Source organism: Aethalodelphis obliquidens, unplaced genomic scaffold (assembly GCF_003676395.1).
Source record: "Aethalodelphis obliquidens isolate GAN/ISIS:26980383/991018 unplaced genomic scaffold, ASM367639v1 scaffold2, whole genome shotgun sequence".
Taxonomy (NCBI): Eukaryota; Metazoa; Chordata; class Mammalia; order Artiodactyla; family Delphinidae; genus Aethalodelphis; species Aethalodelphis obliquidens.
This window is the reverse complement of record NW_020837946.1, coordinates 63092159-63112165: the sequence shown is the minus strand read 5'-3', so window position 1 is coordinate 63112165 and position 20007 is coordinate 63092159. Positions and strand designations below refer to the sequence as shown.

The 20007-nt window shown below is 38.5% G+C and overlaps 1 protein-coding gene across 3 annotated transcripts in view; it reads left to right on the top strand.

Moving 5' to 3' along the window:
• The window catches only part of CERS6 (ceramide synthase 6), a 319680-nt gene that overhangs the window by 83250 nt on the left and 216423 nt on the right, over positions 1-20007 (top strand). For all 3 annotated transcript variants that reach the window (XM_027129224.1, XM_027129223.1, XM_027129225.1), the window contains exons 2-3: positions 4466-4571; positions 18255-18385. In XM_027129224.1, coding sequence (XP_026985025.1) covers positions 4466-4571; positions 18255-18385 — 237 coding nt within the window. The remainder of the gene's footprint in view (positions 1-4465; positions 4572-18254; positions 18386-20007) is intronic.

The following is a 20007-nucleotide window of genomic DNA, read 5'->3' as shown; positions in this document are numbered from 1 at the left end:
TGCTTTGCAATGTCGTGTTAGCCTCCACTGCACAACAGAACGAGTCAGCCATCCTCATACAGATATCCCCTCCCTTTTGTACTTCCCTCCCATTTAGGTTACCACAGTGCATTAGGTAGAGTTCCCTGTGCTGTACAGTATGAAGTTTTTTAAATCTTGGAAATTAAGTGTTTGGCTGTCTGTGCTAGGTAAGTTGAAAAGAGAATGCCTAGGGAGAGGTTGGTAGGGCTGCTATGACGTTATAGGGACAATGGAAATGATAGAAACAGCTTCTCGAGTTTGAGTGGTCAGTCTCCTACCCTCTGAGTCCCAAATGAGGACCCTGAGTAGATGTGGGTATTTAAGGGTGTTAAAATGCACAACCCCTGTGAAAAAAAGAGGACGGGTACCTGCCATTGTATTTTAGCTGATTTGTTCATTCATTCATTAGGTATTCATTGAGTGCCCACAGTATGCCAGGCATTTCATAAAAATATTCTATGGCATAGGAACTTCTTTCAAAGCATTGAAGTGGTTTGACTTATTGTACATACCCATCACGGACCATTTAAACTGCAGACATCTTCAACCTTTACATTGAGATAAATTCTGTTAAATGTGGCTGTCACTCCTCACACCCCACCCCGCTCCACAAATCCTCAGAACTGGGGACTTAGCTTGGCCAGTAAATTAAGATGGGGAGCTGATGATAACATTGACCTTCCTGGGAAAGAAGTATCCTGTCCTCTGCTTCCCTTGCCCTGGAGGCAGAGGATACTTGCCTCTCTAATCCTCTCTGCAAAGTGCGGGTAGTGATAATCCTGCCTCATCTGGTTGAGGGAGAGTAAGTGGGTTGGTGTGTTAGGGTCCGCTGGAGATGGGAAGTGTCATTAAGGTCATTCCAGCCTCCACGAAAGAGACCACACACACAGGGAAGAGGGACACACATATACATAGCAACTCTTCCCGTGATAAGTGTGGGCACACCACCCTATAGGGCCGTGGAGAATGATGGGGGAGCTGGGGAGGTTTGGGTCCTGAGAGAAGGCCAGGTGTGGATGGGCTCAGAACCTGAAGGCATTGCTGGTGTGGACTCAGGTCTGAGGCTTGATGATGGGGCTTGCTAATTTATTGCCCAAATGGGGAACACTTAAATTATTGTGGCAGAATAGCAAGCAGGGATGCTTTTGTCAGTAAAGGTGGTACCATTAATAATGATGCTGGGACAACCAGACTGTGAGGGTAAACTGAGGTAAGTGGTTACTCTACCTGATGACCCTTGTGTTTTTCAGTTGCCTGTCTTGGTTTCTGGTCTCTTCTTTTTCGCTTGGTACTTTCAGAGCTTGTTGAAGGCACGTGGCTTGACACAACGTAGCTGAAGCTTAGTGTGTTGCTGGACCCAGAGAGTCACGGTGTGTAAATGCTGTGGTGGGAAACCATACACATGGCTCCCGTCAAAGATTTTAGACAAAGAGACCATGTAACATGGTGTTTTAACATATACGTGTGTTTGTATATACACACAACTTATGTACCTATGTAATTATAATTTTTTACATATGAGGACATCGGGCACAGAGAGATTAATTTCTGAAGCTAACTAAGGCTCTGTAGCCAGACAGTAGCAGAGATAATTCCCACCTATCCTTTAGACACTGCTTAAAAAATGTTTACAGAGCATCATATATATTTGTTAATTTTGATTATCAAAATTTCATAAGCTTGATGACCAAGGGATATGCCTTCTTCAAGATGCTGTTGTTATTAGTGCTGGAAATTTAGAGAAGAGTTTCAAAAAAGTGGTTTGAAGTTTAAAAGAGGAGGAGTGAGGTGTAAAACCTTATATTGTATAACATACTAAAAGAACCGCATAGCACAGGGACATCAGCTCAGTGCTTTGTGACTGCCTGGAGGGGTGGGATAGGGAGGGTGGGAGGGAGGGAGACGCAAGAGGGAAGAGATATGGGAACATATGTATATATATAACTGATTCATTTTGTTGTAAAGCAGAAACTAACACACCATTGTAAAGCAATTATACTCCAATAAAGATGTTAAAAAAAAAAAGAACCTTTTTGAATGCTTTTGTATGTTACTGGGAGATGATAGCAAAGGTGAGGAAGTTGTTTTGAAGAGATTCTGTTGAGTGAATTTCTTGACTCTCCTAGCGTCTGCCCGCGCATTGTTGTGGGACACAGAGCGATAGTCTGTTAACTTGTCCACAGTACTCACAACAATGATGGCAACAGTGAAAACACATTTACAGAAGATAGCCAGTTGATCAGATTTCTTGACCCTCTCCTGCGTATGCCTGGCATTGTCATGGCATATTCAGAGATGACGTGATCAGCCTTTGCATTTAGACTCTTCGCTCTTTAGAGGAAGAAAGCAGACCATGTTCTAGAACAGGAGGTTGTTCCAAGGATGATGATGCCAAATTCCGAAAGGGAATTTGAATGCAGTGTTTCAGAAGTTGTGGGAATTGGGAAGACGAGGGAGGGCTGGGGAGAAATCCAACAGGGAAGAGTAGAAGGCAACCATTGGAAGTGTTGATTTTGGCTTTTATACCAAGCTAATTTTTACCTTTTTAAAAAAACTTTTGCTGATCTCATGTCTTTTCACACCCTGCATTGTACCTTATGATGAAGAGGCAGATAACCATGAAGCAGGAAACTTTGTCAAGGGAACAGGTTCTGCACATTCTTCTGCTCATTGCCCATCAAACTTTATTTCTTTCCACTAGCTACATCCATAGCTCCACGATTACTGTTCACAGTGAAGACCCAAACTTATTTAAAAAAATACTACACTTCTCTTTAAGAAGGTAGGGGCATAGGTAACATGTTTTAGAAAATTTTATGTTACGAAGAACTGAGAATGCAAAAGTTTAGGAAAATTCCAGTTTCTAGATATACATACTAGGAAAGGGTGTTTATTCTTCCTAACTTCGTGCCAGAGAGCCCAGTGAAACAGGATTTATATTGCATTTTCTGTGTGTATCTTTCCTGGTTTAGGCTTGCACGTATAGTTCTCCATTCTCCTGTTGGAATACATTTTTTTGTCTTTTACTTGAAATAGAACCCAGTGGGATATTATGTGTTACCATGTATGTAAACATCATTAGTCCCCCTTAAAAAAAATTCCTCCCTTGTCTACTGTTCTTTAACTCATTCATTATTATTAAAGAAGCCTCATCTAAGAATTACTTATGATCTGTTTTGTATATATGTATTTTTAATTTATTTGTTTTTATTTATTTATTTTTGGCTGCGTTGGGCCTTTGTTGTTACGCGTGGGCTTTCTCTAGTTGTGGCGAGCGGGGGCTACTCTTCATTGCGGTGTGCGGGCTTCTCATTGCGGTGGCTTCTTGTTGCGGAGCATGGGCTCTAGGTGCGCGGGCTTCAGTAGATGTGGCGCACGGGCTTAGTTGCACCGCGGCATGTGGGATCTTCCCGGACCAGAGCTCGAACCCGTGTCCCCTGCATTGGCAGGCGGATTCTTAACCACTGCGCCACTGGGGAAGCCCCTGTTTTGTATATTTATCAGTTGCTTTTGGCCAACATTAAATTAATTTGGATCATACTTTCATATGTTATTATATTATTTGTATTTATAGAAAAAGTTAAATGTCACTACTAGAAAGGAACATGTATCGCACCTTATTTCTGGACCATTTAGTCTAAAACAACTGTAATGCTTTTCTTTTTAAAAAAGTTTTAGAGACATCATCATACTTTTGGGGCCCCATGCCCTCTACCTGCATCCCTCCCATGCCTCGTTCATACATCAAACACGGCCAGAAATGCAGCTAAGTCTTCCTGTTCTTCTTGACATAACCATTTGCTTACAATAAAAACGGTGTAGCTGATGCTTATAACCATTTCAGACTTTTCAGCTTGGCTGGGACATCGTGCTGTTTGACACCTTTCATGATTGTTTATGAGAAAGAAGCAAATAAGCATAGAGAATTTTAAGACGTCCTAAGGAATTGGGTCTGAACATAGCACACTTTGATCATAGAGACAAAAATGGCGAATTTTTGGACTAGGGTTGATCAAAAGCATACTTTCTGTATGTATAATCAGATGGTTAGTAAACACTTTCTTATAGTAAAAATATAACATGACTTGTTAGTAAGAAGAATGTAAATTGTCATTTCAAAATCGTGGTTTTTTGGTTTATGTATCTCACGCAGATTTATATTTGTCATTTGATAGTCTTTCTATCTGTTCAGTCTCATTAGAACTTGAGTATCAGGAGGTTTCAATATTTTAAAAGGATTTTTTTTTTACTCTTACTGCTGCGAGATTAAAGGAGGAAAAAAAAAAGTTAAATCTGCTTTAAAGGTACTGACATATGAATGTTGACAATGTCTACCCATAAAATCCTATCGACACTTTATTGGGACAGTTGAGTAATGTTTAACTGATGACATTAAGAACATCTATAGAGAGAATAACTTGTGTCTTTTTTTTTTTTTTTTTAGATTTGTAGCCAAACCATGTGCCATAGCCCTCAACATTCAGGCCAATGGACCACAAATAGCCCAGCCAAATGCCATTCTGGAAAAGGTTTTTACTGCAATTACAAAGGTATGATTGTCCTTTTCTGGGATATGAATTGTCATGACCACTGTTCTCAATCTGAAATCATTCAGTTCCTTCTCTCTTGGGTTTGAGAACTAACATTTGACTAGCCTCGTGTGTGAAAGTGTCCTCTTGGAAAGCACACAGGCATCGTGACTAGACCAAAAAGCGTAGAAGCCAAATACACGTGCGTGTGTTTGAGACCTGATTGTTTACTCCCAAGGTGATGTGAGGAGCTTGTCTGTGAGGCACAGTCTAGATTAGATGGTGGTTGGTCTAATTCTGTGCCTCTTAATCTCACGTGACATGAAGCAGTATGTATGTATAACAGTTGGATGGGACTTTGGGGAGAGCTGAGGAATATAATTAATGTATTGTGAGAAAAAGCGCCGGTTTGCTTATAACATTGTCCATATGTTCTAGCAGTTGTGATACACAGGCAGGTGAACAAAAGGGAATAATGGAAGGAGAGAAGAGCTGCAATATGAAGACATGAGGAGCGAGGGTCAGGAGAGTTATAAAGTATAGATTCATTGTAAAGAAAACGGGAGAGGAGATGATCGCTCTGGTGAGAGTTAAAGTCCAAAGCAGGAATGGGAAGAGGAGGCAGGGAGGAAGACAGAGGGAAAGATCGCCATCCACTGCCAGCTGGTATTTCCTTAAGAACAAAAAGGGGAGGAAGGCATAAGTCAGAAACCCTCAAGCTAAGGCCATAAAAAATTAAGCAAATCACAGCATCCAAAAAGCTGATTCTTACTCATATTTCTCTCTTGTCTTACCCTTTCGTGGACAAGAAAGAAGAAAAGGAGCATAACAGTCTATGAGAAGTATCGTGTGTTCCTTTTCCCACTTTCATTTTTCTGGGAGAATTACTCAGACTTCTAAGATGTGATTTGGCCATGTTAAGCAAATTTTATTCCGTTTTTGGTATTTGTATTGCTAACATTTTGTATTGCTTCTCTCTTGTCTTAAGACTGTTAATTCAAATATTCAAACATGTTTGTTTATTTTATGTTCTTCGTTTCTGCCAGGATTCTCTAGGGTTTCCCCCTCTATTCTTTTAAAAATGGTATTTTTCCTGGAAAAGTGGAAGAAAGCACCTGGTGTTCTTAACATCTCTGCTAGGAAGAAGAGTAGAATAAATGGAATTTTAGGAAAAAGAGTAGAATAAATGGAATTTTAGTTTTGTGGGATGATTTTATTTATTTTTTATTTTTGGGGGGGTTTAACATCTTTTTTTTAATATCTTTATTGGAGTATAATTGCTTTACAATGGTGTGTTAGTTTCTGCTTTATAACAAAGTGAATCAGTTCTACATATACATATGTTCCCATATCTCTTCGCTCTTGTGTCTCCCTCCCTCCCGCCTTCCCTATCCCACCCATCTAGGTGGTCACAGAGCACCGAGCTGATCTCCCTGTGCTATGCGGCTGCTTCCCACTAGCTATCTATTTTACGTTTAGTAGTGTATATATGTCCATGCCACTGTCTCACTTTGTCTCAGCTTACCCTTCCCCCTCCCCATATCCTCAAGTCCATTCTTTAGTAGGTCTGTGTCTTTATTCCCATCTTGCTCCTAGGTTCTTCATGACCTTTTTTTTTTTTCTTAGATTCCATATATATGTGTTAGCATACGGTATTTGTTTTTCTCTTTCTGACTTACTTCACTCTGTATGACAGACTCTAGGTCCATCCACCTCACTACAAATACCTCAGTTTTGTTTCTTTTTATGGCTGAGTAATATTCCATTGTATATATGTGCCACATCTTCTTTATCCATTCATCTGTTGATGGACACTTAGGTTGCTTCCATGTCCTGGCTATTGTAAATAGAGCTGCAATGAACATTTTGGTATATGACTCTTCTTGAATTATGGTTTTCTCAGGGTATATGACCAGCAGTGGGATTGCTGGGTCGTATGATAGTTCTATTTTTAGTTTTTTAAGGAACCTCCATACTGTTCTCCATAGTGGCTGTATCAATTTATGTCCCCACCAACAGTGCAAGAGGGTTCCGTTTTCTCCACACCCTCTACAGCATTTATTGTTTGTAGATTTTTTGACGATGGCCATTCTGACTGGTGTGAGATGATATCTCATTGTAGTTTTGATTTGCATTTCTCTAATGATTAGTGATGTTGAGCATCCTTTCATGTGTTTGTTGGCAGTCTGTATATCTTCTTTGGAGAAATGTCTATTTAGGTCTTTTACCCATTTTTGGATTGGGTTGTTTGTTTTTTTGATAGTGAGCTGCATGAGCTGCTTGTAAATTTTGGAGATGAATCCTTTGTCAGTTGCTTCATTTGCAAATATTTTCTCCCATTCTGAGGGTTGTCTTTTGGTCATGTTTATGGTTTCCTTTGCTGTGCAAAAGCTTTTAAGTTTCATTAGGTGCCATTTGTTTATTTTTGTTTTTATTTCCATTTCTCTAGGAGGTGGGTCAAAAAGGATCTTGCTGTGACTTATGTCATGGAGTGTTCTGCCTGTGTTTTCCTCTAAGAATTTGATAGTGTCTGGCCTTACACTTAGGTCTTTAATCCATTTTGAGTTTATTTTTGTGTATGGTGTTAGGGAGTGTTCTAATTTCATACTTTTACATGAAGCTGTCCAGTTTTCCCAGCACCACTTATTGAAGAGGCTGTCTTTTCTCCACTGTGTATTCTTGCCTCCTTTATCAAAGATAAGGTGACCATATGTGCGTGGGTTTATCTCTGGGCTTTCTATCCTGTTCCATTGATCTATATTTCTGTTTTTGTGCCAGTACCATACTGTCTTGATTACTGTAGCTTTGTAGTTTAGTCTGAAGTCAGGGAGCCTGATTCCTCCAGCTCCATTTTTCGTCCTCAAAATTGCTTTGGCTATTCGGGGTCTTTTGTGTTTCCATACAAATTGTGAAATTTTTTGTTCTAGTTCTGTGAAAAATGCCAGTGGTAGTTTGATAGGGATTGCATTGAATCTGTAGGTTGCTTTGGGTAGTAGAGTCATTCTCACAATGATGATTCTTCCAATCCAAGAACATGGTATATCTCTCCATCTATTTGTATCATCTTTAATTTCTTTCATCAGTGTCTTATAATTTTCTGCATACGTGTCTTTTTTCTCCTTAGGTAGGTTTATTCCTAGACGTGAGATGATTTTAGATTGCCAGTTTCTAACCTGAAGGGGCTCATATCCTATAGTGTTTAAAGGAAGAAAATGTTAAGAAGAAACTTGCATTTTTATTTAATATATCAGTTTACTGCAGCAAACACCTTTTACCCCTCTAGAAAAGCTGATGTGTAGGGAGTTACAAGGTTCATTTTTTTTAACGTGATGACAACATATTTGTATTTACCTTGTGAACTACTCTAAATGCATGAAAAATGAATTTTCTACCCAAATGTATACCTCCCTTTAGAAATCCTGCAGTGGACATTTTATTTCCCTTGCTTTGTGTTTATTATGGTTACTGGGGAAATTTTCTCTATAAAGGTAATGAAAGGATTTTGCAGGCAGGTTGACTGCTCTGGAGGATATTTGCTTCTAGCTAATTTTAATGATCATATTCTCTTGGTTTCCAAGGTGATTCTTTTGGAAGTTTCTACACGATTAAAGCAGAAGCCTCAGGTTTTGGACATAAATGCAGCCAAAGCTGGAACTATTTTTCCTTGAATTCTTTGTAGTTCTCCAGTGTTAGTTGTGAGATGAAAAAGTAACAGATCAGTTGACCAGAATACAAGTAGCAGGATTTGGAGACTTTGAACAGTGCTCGTCCAGCATTCTGGCCTTGGCCATGGTTCCAGGTCACCTTGGAGAAGGGCATGGTTATCATCTTTCAAGTGTGAAAACCCTTAAAATCTACTCCTTACAGGACTGGCTATGTAAGTTTTGGAGGCCAGTGCAGAACTAAAATGCAGGGTCCCTTGTTCAGAAAGCACAAAAAAGTGCCATTAAAGGCATAAAAATAGAAAGCTTTTTCCTTTCTTGCACAGTCTCTTTCTCTCTTGACCTGTCCAGATTTTTTTTTAATTTGGTATTTAATGCCATGCCCCCTTAGGCATACACAAGAGGCAAGGGCAGATCCTGACAGGTACCCAGGAACGCCACCCTGTGATTTAATGCACACACAGCTGACTAGCTGCTGCTAGTCGCCAGCGGCTAGTTGCTAGCTCCTGGGCTAACATGTCTGCCCTTCTCTGGCCGGGGTAGAAGTTGAGACAGGCCTCTCCCCTTTCCATGGGCCCACTGTCCCAACCCACGGTGGACAGGGGACCTCCCAGTGTATTGCAGTCTCTGCTCCAAGACACACTAGGTACCTGGATTGGGGTAAGCAAGAGGCTAGTCCCCACTGAGCCATCCACCAAACGCACTGGGACACTGCCAGCTCAGGGTGCAGGTGGCATCCCTATACCCCACACTGAGACACCGTGGGGTGTGCATATCTAATCCCATCTCTTTCCGTGTTTGCACCCAGGGCAGCAGTAGTCACTAGGCAGGAGTGGGAAGGGGAAAGCTGGGGTCCCTGGGTAGCGGGGGACAGGGAAGTAAGTTACCTAGACTCATATGGGGGCAATGCCGGGACTGTGTGTGAGCCAAGACTCCGAACCCCTGACACATGCTCCCCTATCCCAATGGACTTCATAAGCAAAACACCATTCCCATAACAAAATTATCAAGAATTTCAAGATGGCAACCAGAGAACTTTAAACCCCACATGCGAGCCCTTCTGAATCCAGATCCCTTTGTGAGTTCACTGGTCATGCGCCATGACTGAGCAGTTCTCATCTATGAAATTAGCTGATAAATTTGAACTCCTTCATATTCTCCAGCAGTCTTTTCTTTTGAGGTAACATCTGCTTGTCTTTCTCACTCTTTTTTTTCCCTCTGTAAACCTAAAATTTTATAAATATTTCAGAGAACTTACCTCTATTGCAAAATAGTTGAAAGCATTGGTTTTTGACTCAGACCTGAGCAGTATATTGCAGTGATCCCCAACTTTTTTGGCACCAGGGACCGGTTTCATGGAAGACTGGGAGTGGGGGGAATGGTTTTGGGATGATTCAAACACATTACATTTATTGTGAACTTTATTTCTATTATTCTTACATTGTAATATATAATGAAATAATTATACAACTCACCATAATGCAGAATCAGTGGGAGCCCTGAGCTTATTTTCACTTGCCACTCACTGATAGGGTTTTGATATGAGTCTGCAAGCAATTGATTTATTATGGTCTCTGTGCAGTCAAACCTCTCTGCTAATGATAATCTGTATTTGCAGCCACTCCCCAGCACTCACATCACTGCCTCAGCTCCACCTCAGATCATCAGGCATTAGATTCTCATAAGGAGCACGCAACCTAGATCCCTCACACGCTCAGTTCACAGTAGGATTCACGCTACTATGAGAATCTAATGCTGCCACTGATCTGACAGGAGGAGGAACTCAGGCGGTAATGCGAGTGACGGGGAGCGGCTGTAAATACAGATGAAGCTTCACTCGTGCCTGCCGCTCACCTCCTGCTGTGCGGCCCAGTTCCTAACAGGCCGTGGACTGGTACTGGTCCATGGCCCAGGGGTTGCAGACCCCTGGTATGTTGGAACATTGTCTCTGCTGTTTCCTAGTGTTGTGGCCGTGGGCTGTAAGTCGGTTAGTTAATGAGGGAGCATTTATTTGGGCCAGGCGCTCCCATTCTTTCATTTACATTAGGAGTGCCTGAGAGGTAAATGTAGATTGCCGCATCCTATTTCTAGAGATCCTGATTCAGTAGCCTAGTGATGGCCCCAAGAACCAGCGATTATGAGTTGTCAGACTTACTTAAATGAATGGAATGACTGTTTCTCTTTAGAGTGAATGTTTTTGAGTTCACGTTTCGTAACTGGCTATATCCAGAGTTATTGGAATGAGATAGATATAAATCAATGAATCAATCAGTTTATCTGTTGATTTATATATCTATCTTTTGGCACATATTATATCTATAATCCCAACAGCCTCATTTTCTAATCAATCAAATCAGTTCTTGAGCCATTAAGGGAAAAACATATATGTCAGCTGTGAAACTAGGTTTCATGATCTAGAGAATTACGAGATTATCACATCATAATCTGCATTTGGTATATTATACTGTATTTTAAAAATTATATGCAGATTTCCTATAATTTGTTTTTCCTCATTCTCCTCTTATGCCTAGTGCTTTTTATTTTTCTTTTCCATCCTTGTATGGGTTATGTTTATTAAAATTAACCTAGGTTTTTCTGGTATAAAAATGTCTATATAAGTCAGAATTATTCACTTTTTCCCTTGGAAATCTTAAGAAATGAAAAAAACTATGGAGAAAAATTATAAAACACAACAGTAAAAATATACACACACAAAAAAAGAAGGAAAATCTCACAAACTTTAATTTTGGCAAACTAAGAGATATATATCTCTAGATTTCAATATATATATAAAAGCTAAACAAAAACAATTGAGGTTGGACAGAAGCCAAGTAGGAGGAAGGGATGAGCATGAAGTGTGGATGGAGGGCCCTGTGGGGGTAGATTTCAGGAAAGCCAGCAAAAATGACACCTCCTAATTGTGAGACCAAAGCTGTATCACTGTTTGCAACACTAGGTGCAGGAACTGGTGAGCAAGGCTGGCAGATGCTCTCCCAGACTCAGTTTAATTCAGGGAAGGGGAAGAAGTACACAGAAAACCTTGTGGATGGCACATTTTCCAGAGGCAGTGTACCTTGGAGGCAGCTAAACTACAAAAGCACCCTCCTTGGAGCTGATCGAGACAATCCAACTCACTCAATGTTGGGTAATAAAGAAGAAACACACAGCATCAAAGACAAGAAAAAGAATTCGTAGTATCGCTTACTAACAAAAATTATCACTGGAAAAATGAGGCCACAGGGCAACTGAAAGTTGAGATCAAATATTTTACCATAAATTTTAAAAAAAGCAGTAACTCTGTAAGGAGGATCACAAAAAAAGAAATACAAGACCTAAAGAAAAAAGCAGTTGGTCAACAGGAAGAGATGCAATGTTAGCCGGTTGGTTCAGGTAAAAAAGTACTGAAGCTATCACAGAAATGACGAAAAATTGGAAAGAACACAGGAAACACTAGACACGGCAGAAATCTCAGTGGGGAACATGGGAGATAGAAATAATAAAGCTGAAATAAATGAAATGAAGAAAAGCTAAAAATAATTAGATATATAGACCAAGCAGAGCTAGCATATGTATAATTGGAATCTCTTAAGGAAAAGCAAAGTAGAGTAAGTATTGAGAGAGATATCAAGAAAAATTTCCTAAAATAAATGGAGATTTATATTAATATGTTAATAAAAATGTAGTAAAAGTTGACCCGGGAAGGTTTATGCCAAGACTTATATTATAAAAAATAGACTTGAAATATAAAGGAAATAATTCTTTGAGCAGCCAAGCAAAAAATTAAATCATTTATCTAGGAAAATATCAGCATGGCTTTAGTCTTCTCTGTAGCAATATTCTATAGGACAACATTTCCAATATTTTCAAGGAAAATGGGAACTAAGAATTTTATATTTAGGTAAATTGTTTTTATAGTGTAAAGGCTAAAAACAAAAAGATTAGAACTTGCAAAAATTTGGAGGAGTTGTTCCCGTGAGTCCTTTTTTGAAGAAACTATTATAATCATTCATTTTAGCTGACCAAGAGATTACTGGGAATGTTGGCAAGTTTTGAATACATTTAAACTGTAGAACTAAGATAGAAAGAAATGTGATGATTAGGATGACAGAACAGAATGTAAGCATTATATGCTCTCACAATGTAGAAATGATACAGGTAACAATAACTGAGCAGGACAAGGGAAGGAAGGTTGGAGGTAGAATAAATTCACTAATTGCATAAGCTCTAGTAGCTGGGAGTCAAAGCTTAACTGTTTAAGCAGCCAAACTGAGTAATAGAGGTAGAAGCATATTTAATAGTACAAGAGTAAACTCTAAGATAAAATTATTGACTAATAGTAGGTGGGGAAGGAAGAGGAAATATGCTAGTTTTAAATATTGCTCATTTGGAATTTTTATTGACTGAAAATGAATAGAAGAGTATTATGATTGTATGGATAACCACTAGAATAAAAATTACCCACAAAAAACAAAGGAAAATCAGCCATATTTGGTTTGTTAAAATTAAAAAAAAATTAAATTATGAAAACAGAAAACATAATTAATGTGAGGTAAGTATAAACAAATTTATAAATTATATCAATGCATGTAAATGGGTTTAACTCATCTAATAAAAAAATAATTCAGATTTGGGTCACATAGTTTATAAGAGACCCCTTCAGATAAAGTAATTACAGATATTAAAAATAAGAGTATGAGTAAAGGTATACAGGCAAATATAAATAATAAAGAAAGTAGACCAAAAGGATGAAGTGAAATGAAGAATTGGCTTTTTATTGCCAAAGGATACAATTCATAATGAAGATAAAATGGTTATGAATATATATGCATTGAATACCAGCATATCCATATACTTATAAAAAAAGAAGAAATTATTTAATAGTAAGAAATTTTAATTTACCTCTCAGTCATGACAGGTCAAAATATAAAACAGAATATATAAAATATAAAACAATATAGCAATTAATTCTAAGAAGCATAATTAATGAGGAAGATCTGACAGGTACATTTATTTTTTTTTAATTTAAAAAAAATAAATTTATTTTTATTTATTTATTTTTGGCTGTGTTGCTGCGTGTGGGCTTTATCTAGTTGTGGTGAGCGGGGGCTTCTCTTCATTGTGGTGTGCAGGCTTCTTATTGCGGTGGCTTCTCTTGTTGTGGAGCACAGGCTCTAGGTGCACGGGCTTCAGTAGTTGAGGCATGCAGGCTCAGTAGTTGTGGCTTGTGGGCTCTAGAGCACAGGCTCAGTGTGGTGCATGGGCTTAGTTGCTCCATGGCATGTGAGATCTTCCCGGACCGGGGCTCCAACCCGTGTCCCCTGCATAGACAGGCAGATTCTTAACCACTGCACCACCAGGGAAGCTCCTGACAGGTACATTTAGAACCCTGTATTCTGAATATAGAAAGTATACTTTCTTTTTAAGTGCCTGTTAAATATTTTAAAAATTGAGCTTTTATTATATAAAAAATGGTAATACATTTTAAGAATAGGCACAGTGTACTAATATGAGAAATCAGAAAACAGAAAGACTCTTTCTTAATCAACTTTTGTGTAAAAATAAAATTTCAGAATATTTAGAAAACAGTGATGAAAGCACTACTATGCTATGGTACTATGCCAAGGTAGTGCTCAGATGAAAACTTATAAGTTTAACCACTTATATAAATATATATATATTTAACCACTTACTTAAACATTGGAAAAACAACAACAAAATAAATGAAGGCAAACAGAAGGAAGAAATTAATAAAGATAAACATAGAAATTGAGTTAGTAAAACTGTAGTATTGAAAATTAATCCAGAGGTAACTGTTTACTTTTTTTTAACAGAAAGTCAGCTAACCCAATCAAGAAAAAACAAAGCACAAGTTAACAACATAGCAATTAACAACATAATCAACAATCACATAAATTGAGGAAAATAAAAAGGATATGTTACTATTAACATGGCAAATAAAATATAAACACTTGGATAAAATGAAAATTATTCTAGGAAAATATAATTTACCAACTACATATGTGTGTTATCACAAGAAAATTCTAACACTCTTAAAGAACAGATAATAAAATGCTATTTTAAACTATACCGAAGTATAGAAAATTAAGAAAATCATCGATTCTATTGTTATGTAATCTCAAAGTCTGATAAGTATCTCACTAAAAAATAAGACTAGAGACCAACTGTGATTATTATTATTATTGATGAAAAGTCCCAAATAAAAAAATCACAAACTGAACTTTGCAGCATATTAAAAGAATTATTCATCATCACCAAGTACGACTTATTCTAGGAATGCAAGGCCTTCCCTGTATTCAATATTAAAAACATCTGTTTTTGTAATTCATCATGTTAATTGACATAAAGAAAAAAGTAGATGATCACCTCCATGGATTCTGAAATCTAACATCATTTTGATTAAAATAAAACAATCTAACTAGGGATAGGTGGTTTCATTTACATGAAAAATACACTTGTATATCAGCTCCAAATCTGGCCTCTTAATGAGAAAAACGTTGTGATATTCCTACTAAAGTCTGGAACAGACAGGGATGCTTATAAACACTGTTATACATTGTGCTAAGTTTTACATTTCATTAGCAAATAGATAAAAGAAGGAAAATAAAGGCATAAAAATTAGAAAGGAGGAGGTAAAGCTATGCTATGTGACAATTTATTCATGCATTCGAGAGGTATTTATTAAGTCCCGACTATATTCTAGGTACTGGTGAAAAAAGACACAAAAAATTTCCTTTGTTTACAGAGCTTACATTCTAGTAATATCCTATTACATGACTGTATACCTGGAAAATTAAGGGAATCAAGTGAAAAACTACCATAAACGTTACAAAATGTTAGCACAAAATTAGTTACCATACACACACACATGCACACACACACAAAGCAGTTAGAAGATATAAGAAAATTTCTTAATTATAATAGAAACCAAAAAAGATGATATTCCTAGGAATCAATGTAACAAGGATGTGCAAGGTATGTGAGGAAAATTTTCAAACATTGTGAAGGACACAAAAGACAAATTCAGTTAAAGATATCAAGTCATCCTATGCTAGTATAAGAACTTGGTATAATCTCATTATAAATACCGACAGGTTTTCTTGTTTTCCCGTTTATTTTGAAACTAGACAAGCTAATTCTAAAGTTCATTTAGAAAAATAAATAAGGATTTCTGAGTAACCTGACCATATGTACTGGCACATGAATAATAGAAGGGTGGGAGAATAGATTTGATTTCTCATGGAGAAAACATGAATGATGGTACTGGCCTATCTGTGTAGCCATTTGGAAAGAATTAAAATTAGATTCATACCTCCCACTGTATACCAGGATATATTCCAAATGTACTAAAGATTGAATGTAAGAATCAAAACTGTAAATGTATTAGAATCAAAGCTGTAAATGTAGGAGAATTTCTTGGATTTTCCGAGTAGGGAATGCTTTTCTACTTATGACCACAAATACAGAAGGTATAACAGAAAAGATTGATAAATTTAAAAAAACTTCTGCAAGTAAAAAACACAAGCAAAATGCACCATAAGCTAATTCTAAAACTCAAGTGACACATTAGTACATACTATGCAGTTTATGGTACAGATATAGGTTTGATCACTCTAATAACTGAAGAACTTCTACAAATCAATAAACAAATTACTAGCAGATCAAGAAAAATATGGGCAGTAGATATGAAAAGACTGTTCTAAAGAGGAAATACAGATGGTTTTAAAACACAAGAAAATATCCTTCTTTCATAAGAAGAGGACATCAAATTAAAGATATACTGAGGGGCTTCCCTGGTGGCGCAGTGGTTGAGAGTCCGCCTGCCGATGCAGGGGACACGGGTTCGTGCCCCGGTCCGGGAAGATCCCACATGCCGCGGAGCGGCTGGGCCCGTGAGCCATGGCTGCTGAGCCTGCGCGTCCGGAGCCTGTGCTCCGCAACGGGAGAGGCCACAACAGTGAGAGGCCCGCATACCGCAAAAAAAAAAAAAAAAAAAAAAAGATATACTGAGATACTACTTTTTATATATCAGGCTAGAAAAAAATGGAAAAATCCAATAACATACTCTGTTGATGAGGCTTTGGGAAATGGGTACTCTTGCTTGTGAGAGTATGAATTGGTAAAATCATTGGTGATAGTTTTTCAATATCTAAAAAAATTGCAAATGCATGGACCCTTTCATCTCCAACATTCACTTACAGGAACTTATCTCTCTCTATATGTGTATAAAATAACCCATGATAAGGTTATTTATTGCAGCATCGTTTGTAGTAGTAGAAGTTCGGAAGCTACCTAAGTGTGCATTAATAGTGGAGTGGATAAGTAAATTATGGCATGTCCTTAACGGTTCTACAAAAGAAGGAGGACGTTCCCAATATTTTGATGTGGAAATGTTCCAAGATACACTGTAAAGTGAAAAACCCAAAGTCCAGAATAATAGAACCATTTGTGTGAAGGTGGTGGTGGGGAGACATAAGAATGCACATTCAAATTTGTTTATATTTGGTAAGATAACTTTGGAAAGAAATAGATTGAGTAGCCTGTTACCTGGTAGGAAGGGGAGAGTAGGAACTGAGAGAACAGGAACAAAGTGGAAGGTGAAATTGGGGATAATTTTTATTTTGTGAACCATGTGAACGCTTTACGTATTGAATAGACTTAGAAAATGAATGAAAATTAAAAATGAATTCCTTTAAGAAAATGGTATAGCCGAGGTATAGTGTAGGCTGTGCCTTTTCTCTCTCCCATATTTTTAATTGAGAGACACGGAAGGAGAGTGTAGACGGTGTCGTGACTTCTAAGAAAAACACCTCAAAGTACACGCCACCCGGCAAGTTCGCAAATAACTTTTACAGACACAAGCTCAGCACAGTTTATAACCTCGATCATGACATTAAGGCCATTTGCTGTGTTTCCTGTGTGTCTGACACTGAATTTCTTGAGAGGCTTTAAAAAGGAGTCCCATGTGCATTCCGCCCTTATGACTCGACAGCTGCTTGGCCTGCCTTCCCTACCCCATTTTTGGTTCTGTCCTCTGATTATTAACATCTTCTTAATTGTAAAGCAAAGGTCGAATAAATAAAGGAGTAGAACTAACTCCGTTTAGTTTTGTTGTACGGCAGGTCGCCCTCACGTAATCGTTGGCGGGATGCTCTCTAAGACACCGAAGAGAGAGGAGGGACAGAACTAACATGTACTGAGATTTGCATACATTTTTACATTCCACCGTTTAGGTGGATAAATAGGCTTCTTTGGAACAGGTAAGGAAACTGAGGCTCGGAGAATTCATTGGAACAAGGAATTGAACCTATGTCTGTCATCTCCTAATGTTATAGAAATGAGAGCGAGAGACAGAGTAATGTCATCATATGGCAGGCGTAAATATCGATAGTTTCTCTTTCTCCTTTACCAAGTTTGCATCTTCAAGTAATGCGTAGTCATTGTAAAAAGTTTGATGGAGTTCTGGTCAAAAGGATGACCAAGAAAGGAATAGAAGAGGAATGTGTGAAGAACCAGGGAGAGGGGAGACTGAAGAGAAAACATGTTTTGTAAGTGGAGTTGGTACCTTAGTCTAAGGTGAGGTATTTGGGGATGATTCCATGCTTTTTTTCTGTCCTGCGTTATCCTGATATGTGATAATGGGTACAGCATTTTTTCATTAGAAAGTGAAATATTTGAGTGATGTCTTTTTACAAATTCACCTTCACCTAACTCCTTTCCTTGAAGGCTGGTGGAGCTAACGCGGCCAGCTGACTGTTCCATCGAACCTTTGTTGCTGTAAGAAGTACCAGCATTAGAGTGAGATTCATATTTTTTAGTGTTGTTTCATGATGAGTAACTTCCCTTGTCCTAAGTGGTTGTTTACGTTCACGCTGCTGATGGAAGGCCTCGGTCCTCAGTGGTCAATATAGAAATCTCAGTAGCAGATAGAAAATACAGGAAAAACAGATATCTCCAATATAGACAAGGGCAGATCTGTTCATGGTGAAGATGAAAATGATTTTCCTGGTACCTTGTTTCATAGCATCCTGATGAAAAGAGATTGGAGGGCCTCTCCAAGCAGCTGGACTGGGATGTTCGCAGCATTCAACGCTGGTTCCGACAAAGACGCAACCAGGAGAAGCCAAGCACACTGAAGAGGTTCTGTGAGAGCATGTGAGTTGCTGTTTTTCTTTTTGAAAGAAAAACCTGCCTAAGTTACTCATCCCATCCCTGAGGTGAAAAATAACAGCTCAGTGCAGGCTCCAGCAGCCCCCCAAAAGCCATCTGGTGGAAGAAAGTAGTCCATGAAAAACTGGGGGGTAGTAGTTTGTTGGAATTTGTGATTTCCACTTTGGATGCAGTAAACGAGGTTTGCTTCCTAATGGAGTTTCAACACAGCAGTCAGATTACAAGGGTCTACCGTGGTATTTTCAATCAGCCACCTTTAACATACGCCATGACTTTTATAGTTTGCATTTTCATAGAGGGGGATTAGTCAAGATGTTCTTTCCACTGATAAAAGCTGAGATACTAGGATATATTATCGGAGGGTCATGATGATGGCCTGTCTTTCTGGAGTTTTAAGAAATGGCTGTATTATATTCCTGGGTGAGTTTAATGAAGCATTGCTTGAAGTGGGGGATGGAATGAAAGTCTCTTCCATTTCTGAAATGTGAACTTCATGGTGTGTAAATTATAAGTCAGTAAAGCTGTTATAAATAATAAAAGACCCACAGAGAACTCTTCGAGCACAGAGATATTTTGAAATAGTGACACTCAATACGTGTATCTGTAGGAAAGTTAGAGAAAGAAATATTGAAGCATCGAGTACATCCCCAACGAAGGGAAGATTCTGCTTTGAGACTTGTTGCTCCATTTGGTCTTCATCCTTTGAGATATGACTGTGCCTTTGTCTAATGGTTCTTTCCTATGGGAACTTTCCCCTGACACCTGGTCACTTAAACAACAATGCTGTCAGTGTAGCTCTTTCCATTTGGGGTTAAAGTTGAATTTTCAGGTTTAGCTTTCAATTATTCTGAAAAAGTATTTTAGCAATTGCAATCTAAAGCCTAGAGGGGAACCTAATTTTATGGGAGAAACGAATGAGACGCAGAATAATATCATAAATCCTAGGGTTGGATAAGTATGGGGAGCGTAAACAGGGTCTTCAGGAGGTCAGAATATTTATAAAGCCTGGAAAAACAACCTAGCAGATAGAATCTGCGTAAGCCCTTCCTATAATGAACTTAGGGGCAGTTAATGGAAGAAGGATGTATGCATCTGGGTTCCTGATCAAAAGCCGGAATTGTTTCCTGGCCTGGTTGTGCCACATATGCAAAGGGCCTGGGCTCCAACGCTGAGCTGCAGGTCTGAGCAGACGAAGTAGCATCTAAGCACATGCCCGTGCACTGAAACTCATGTGCCATCTTCCCCTCCTCTAACTAACATCTTCGGTAACTCAGTGCTCTCCCTTTGCATACTGTACTGAGTTGACACCAGTTTCTAGGCCAGTATGCATAGGAGTCGGTCACCTGGATCTTGTTAAAATGCAGATTCTGATTCAGTTGGTCTGGTATAGCAGCTGAAATTGCATTTTTAACAAGTTCCCAGGTGATGCCACTGGTCCATTGACCACACTTTGAATAGCAAGGCTTGACACTGTACTGGTGTATGTGTCTTCTCCCTGAATTTAGCTGGTCTTTATCTGCATACCACAATCACCAGGATGGTCATAGTTAATACTTAGTTAAAACTATTTCTAAATGATAGCTGGAGGCATGGTGATGTGAAGGCAC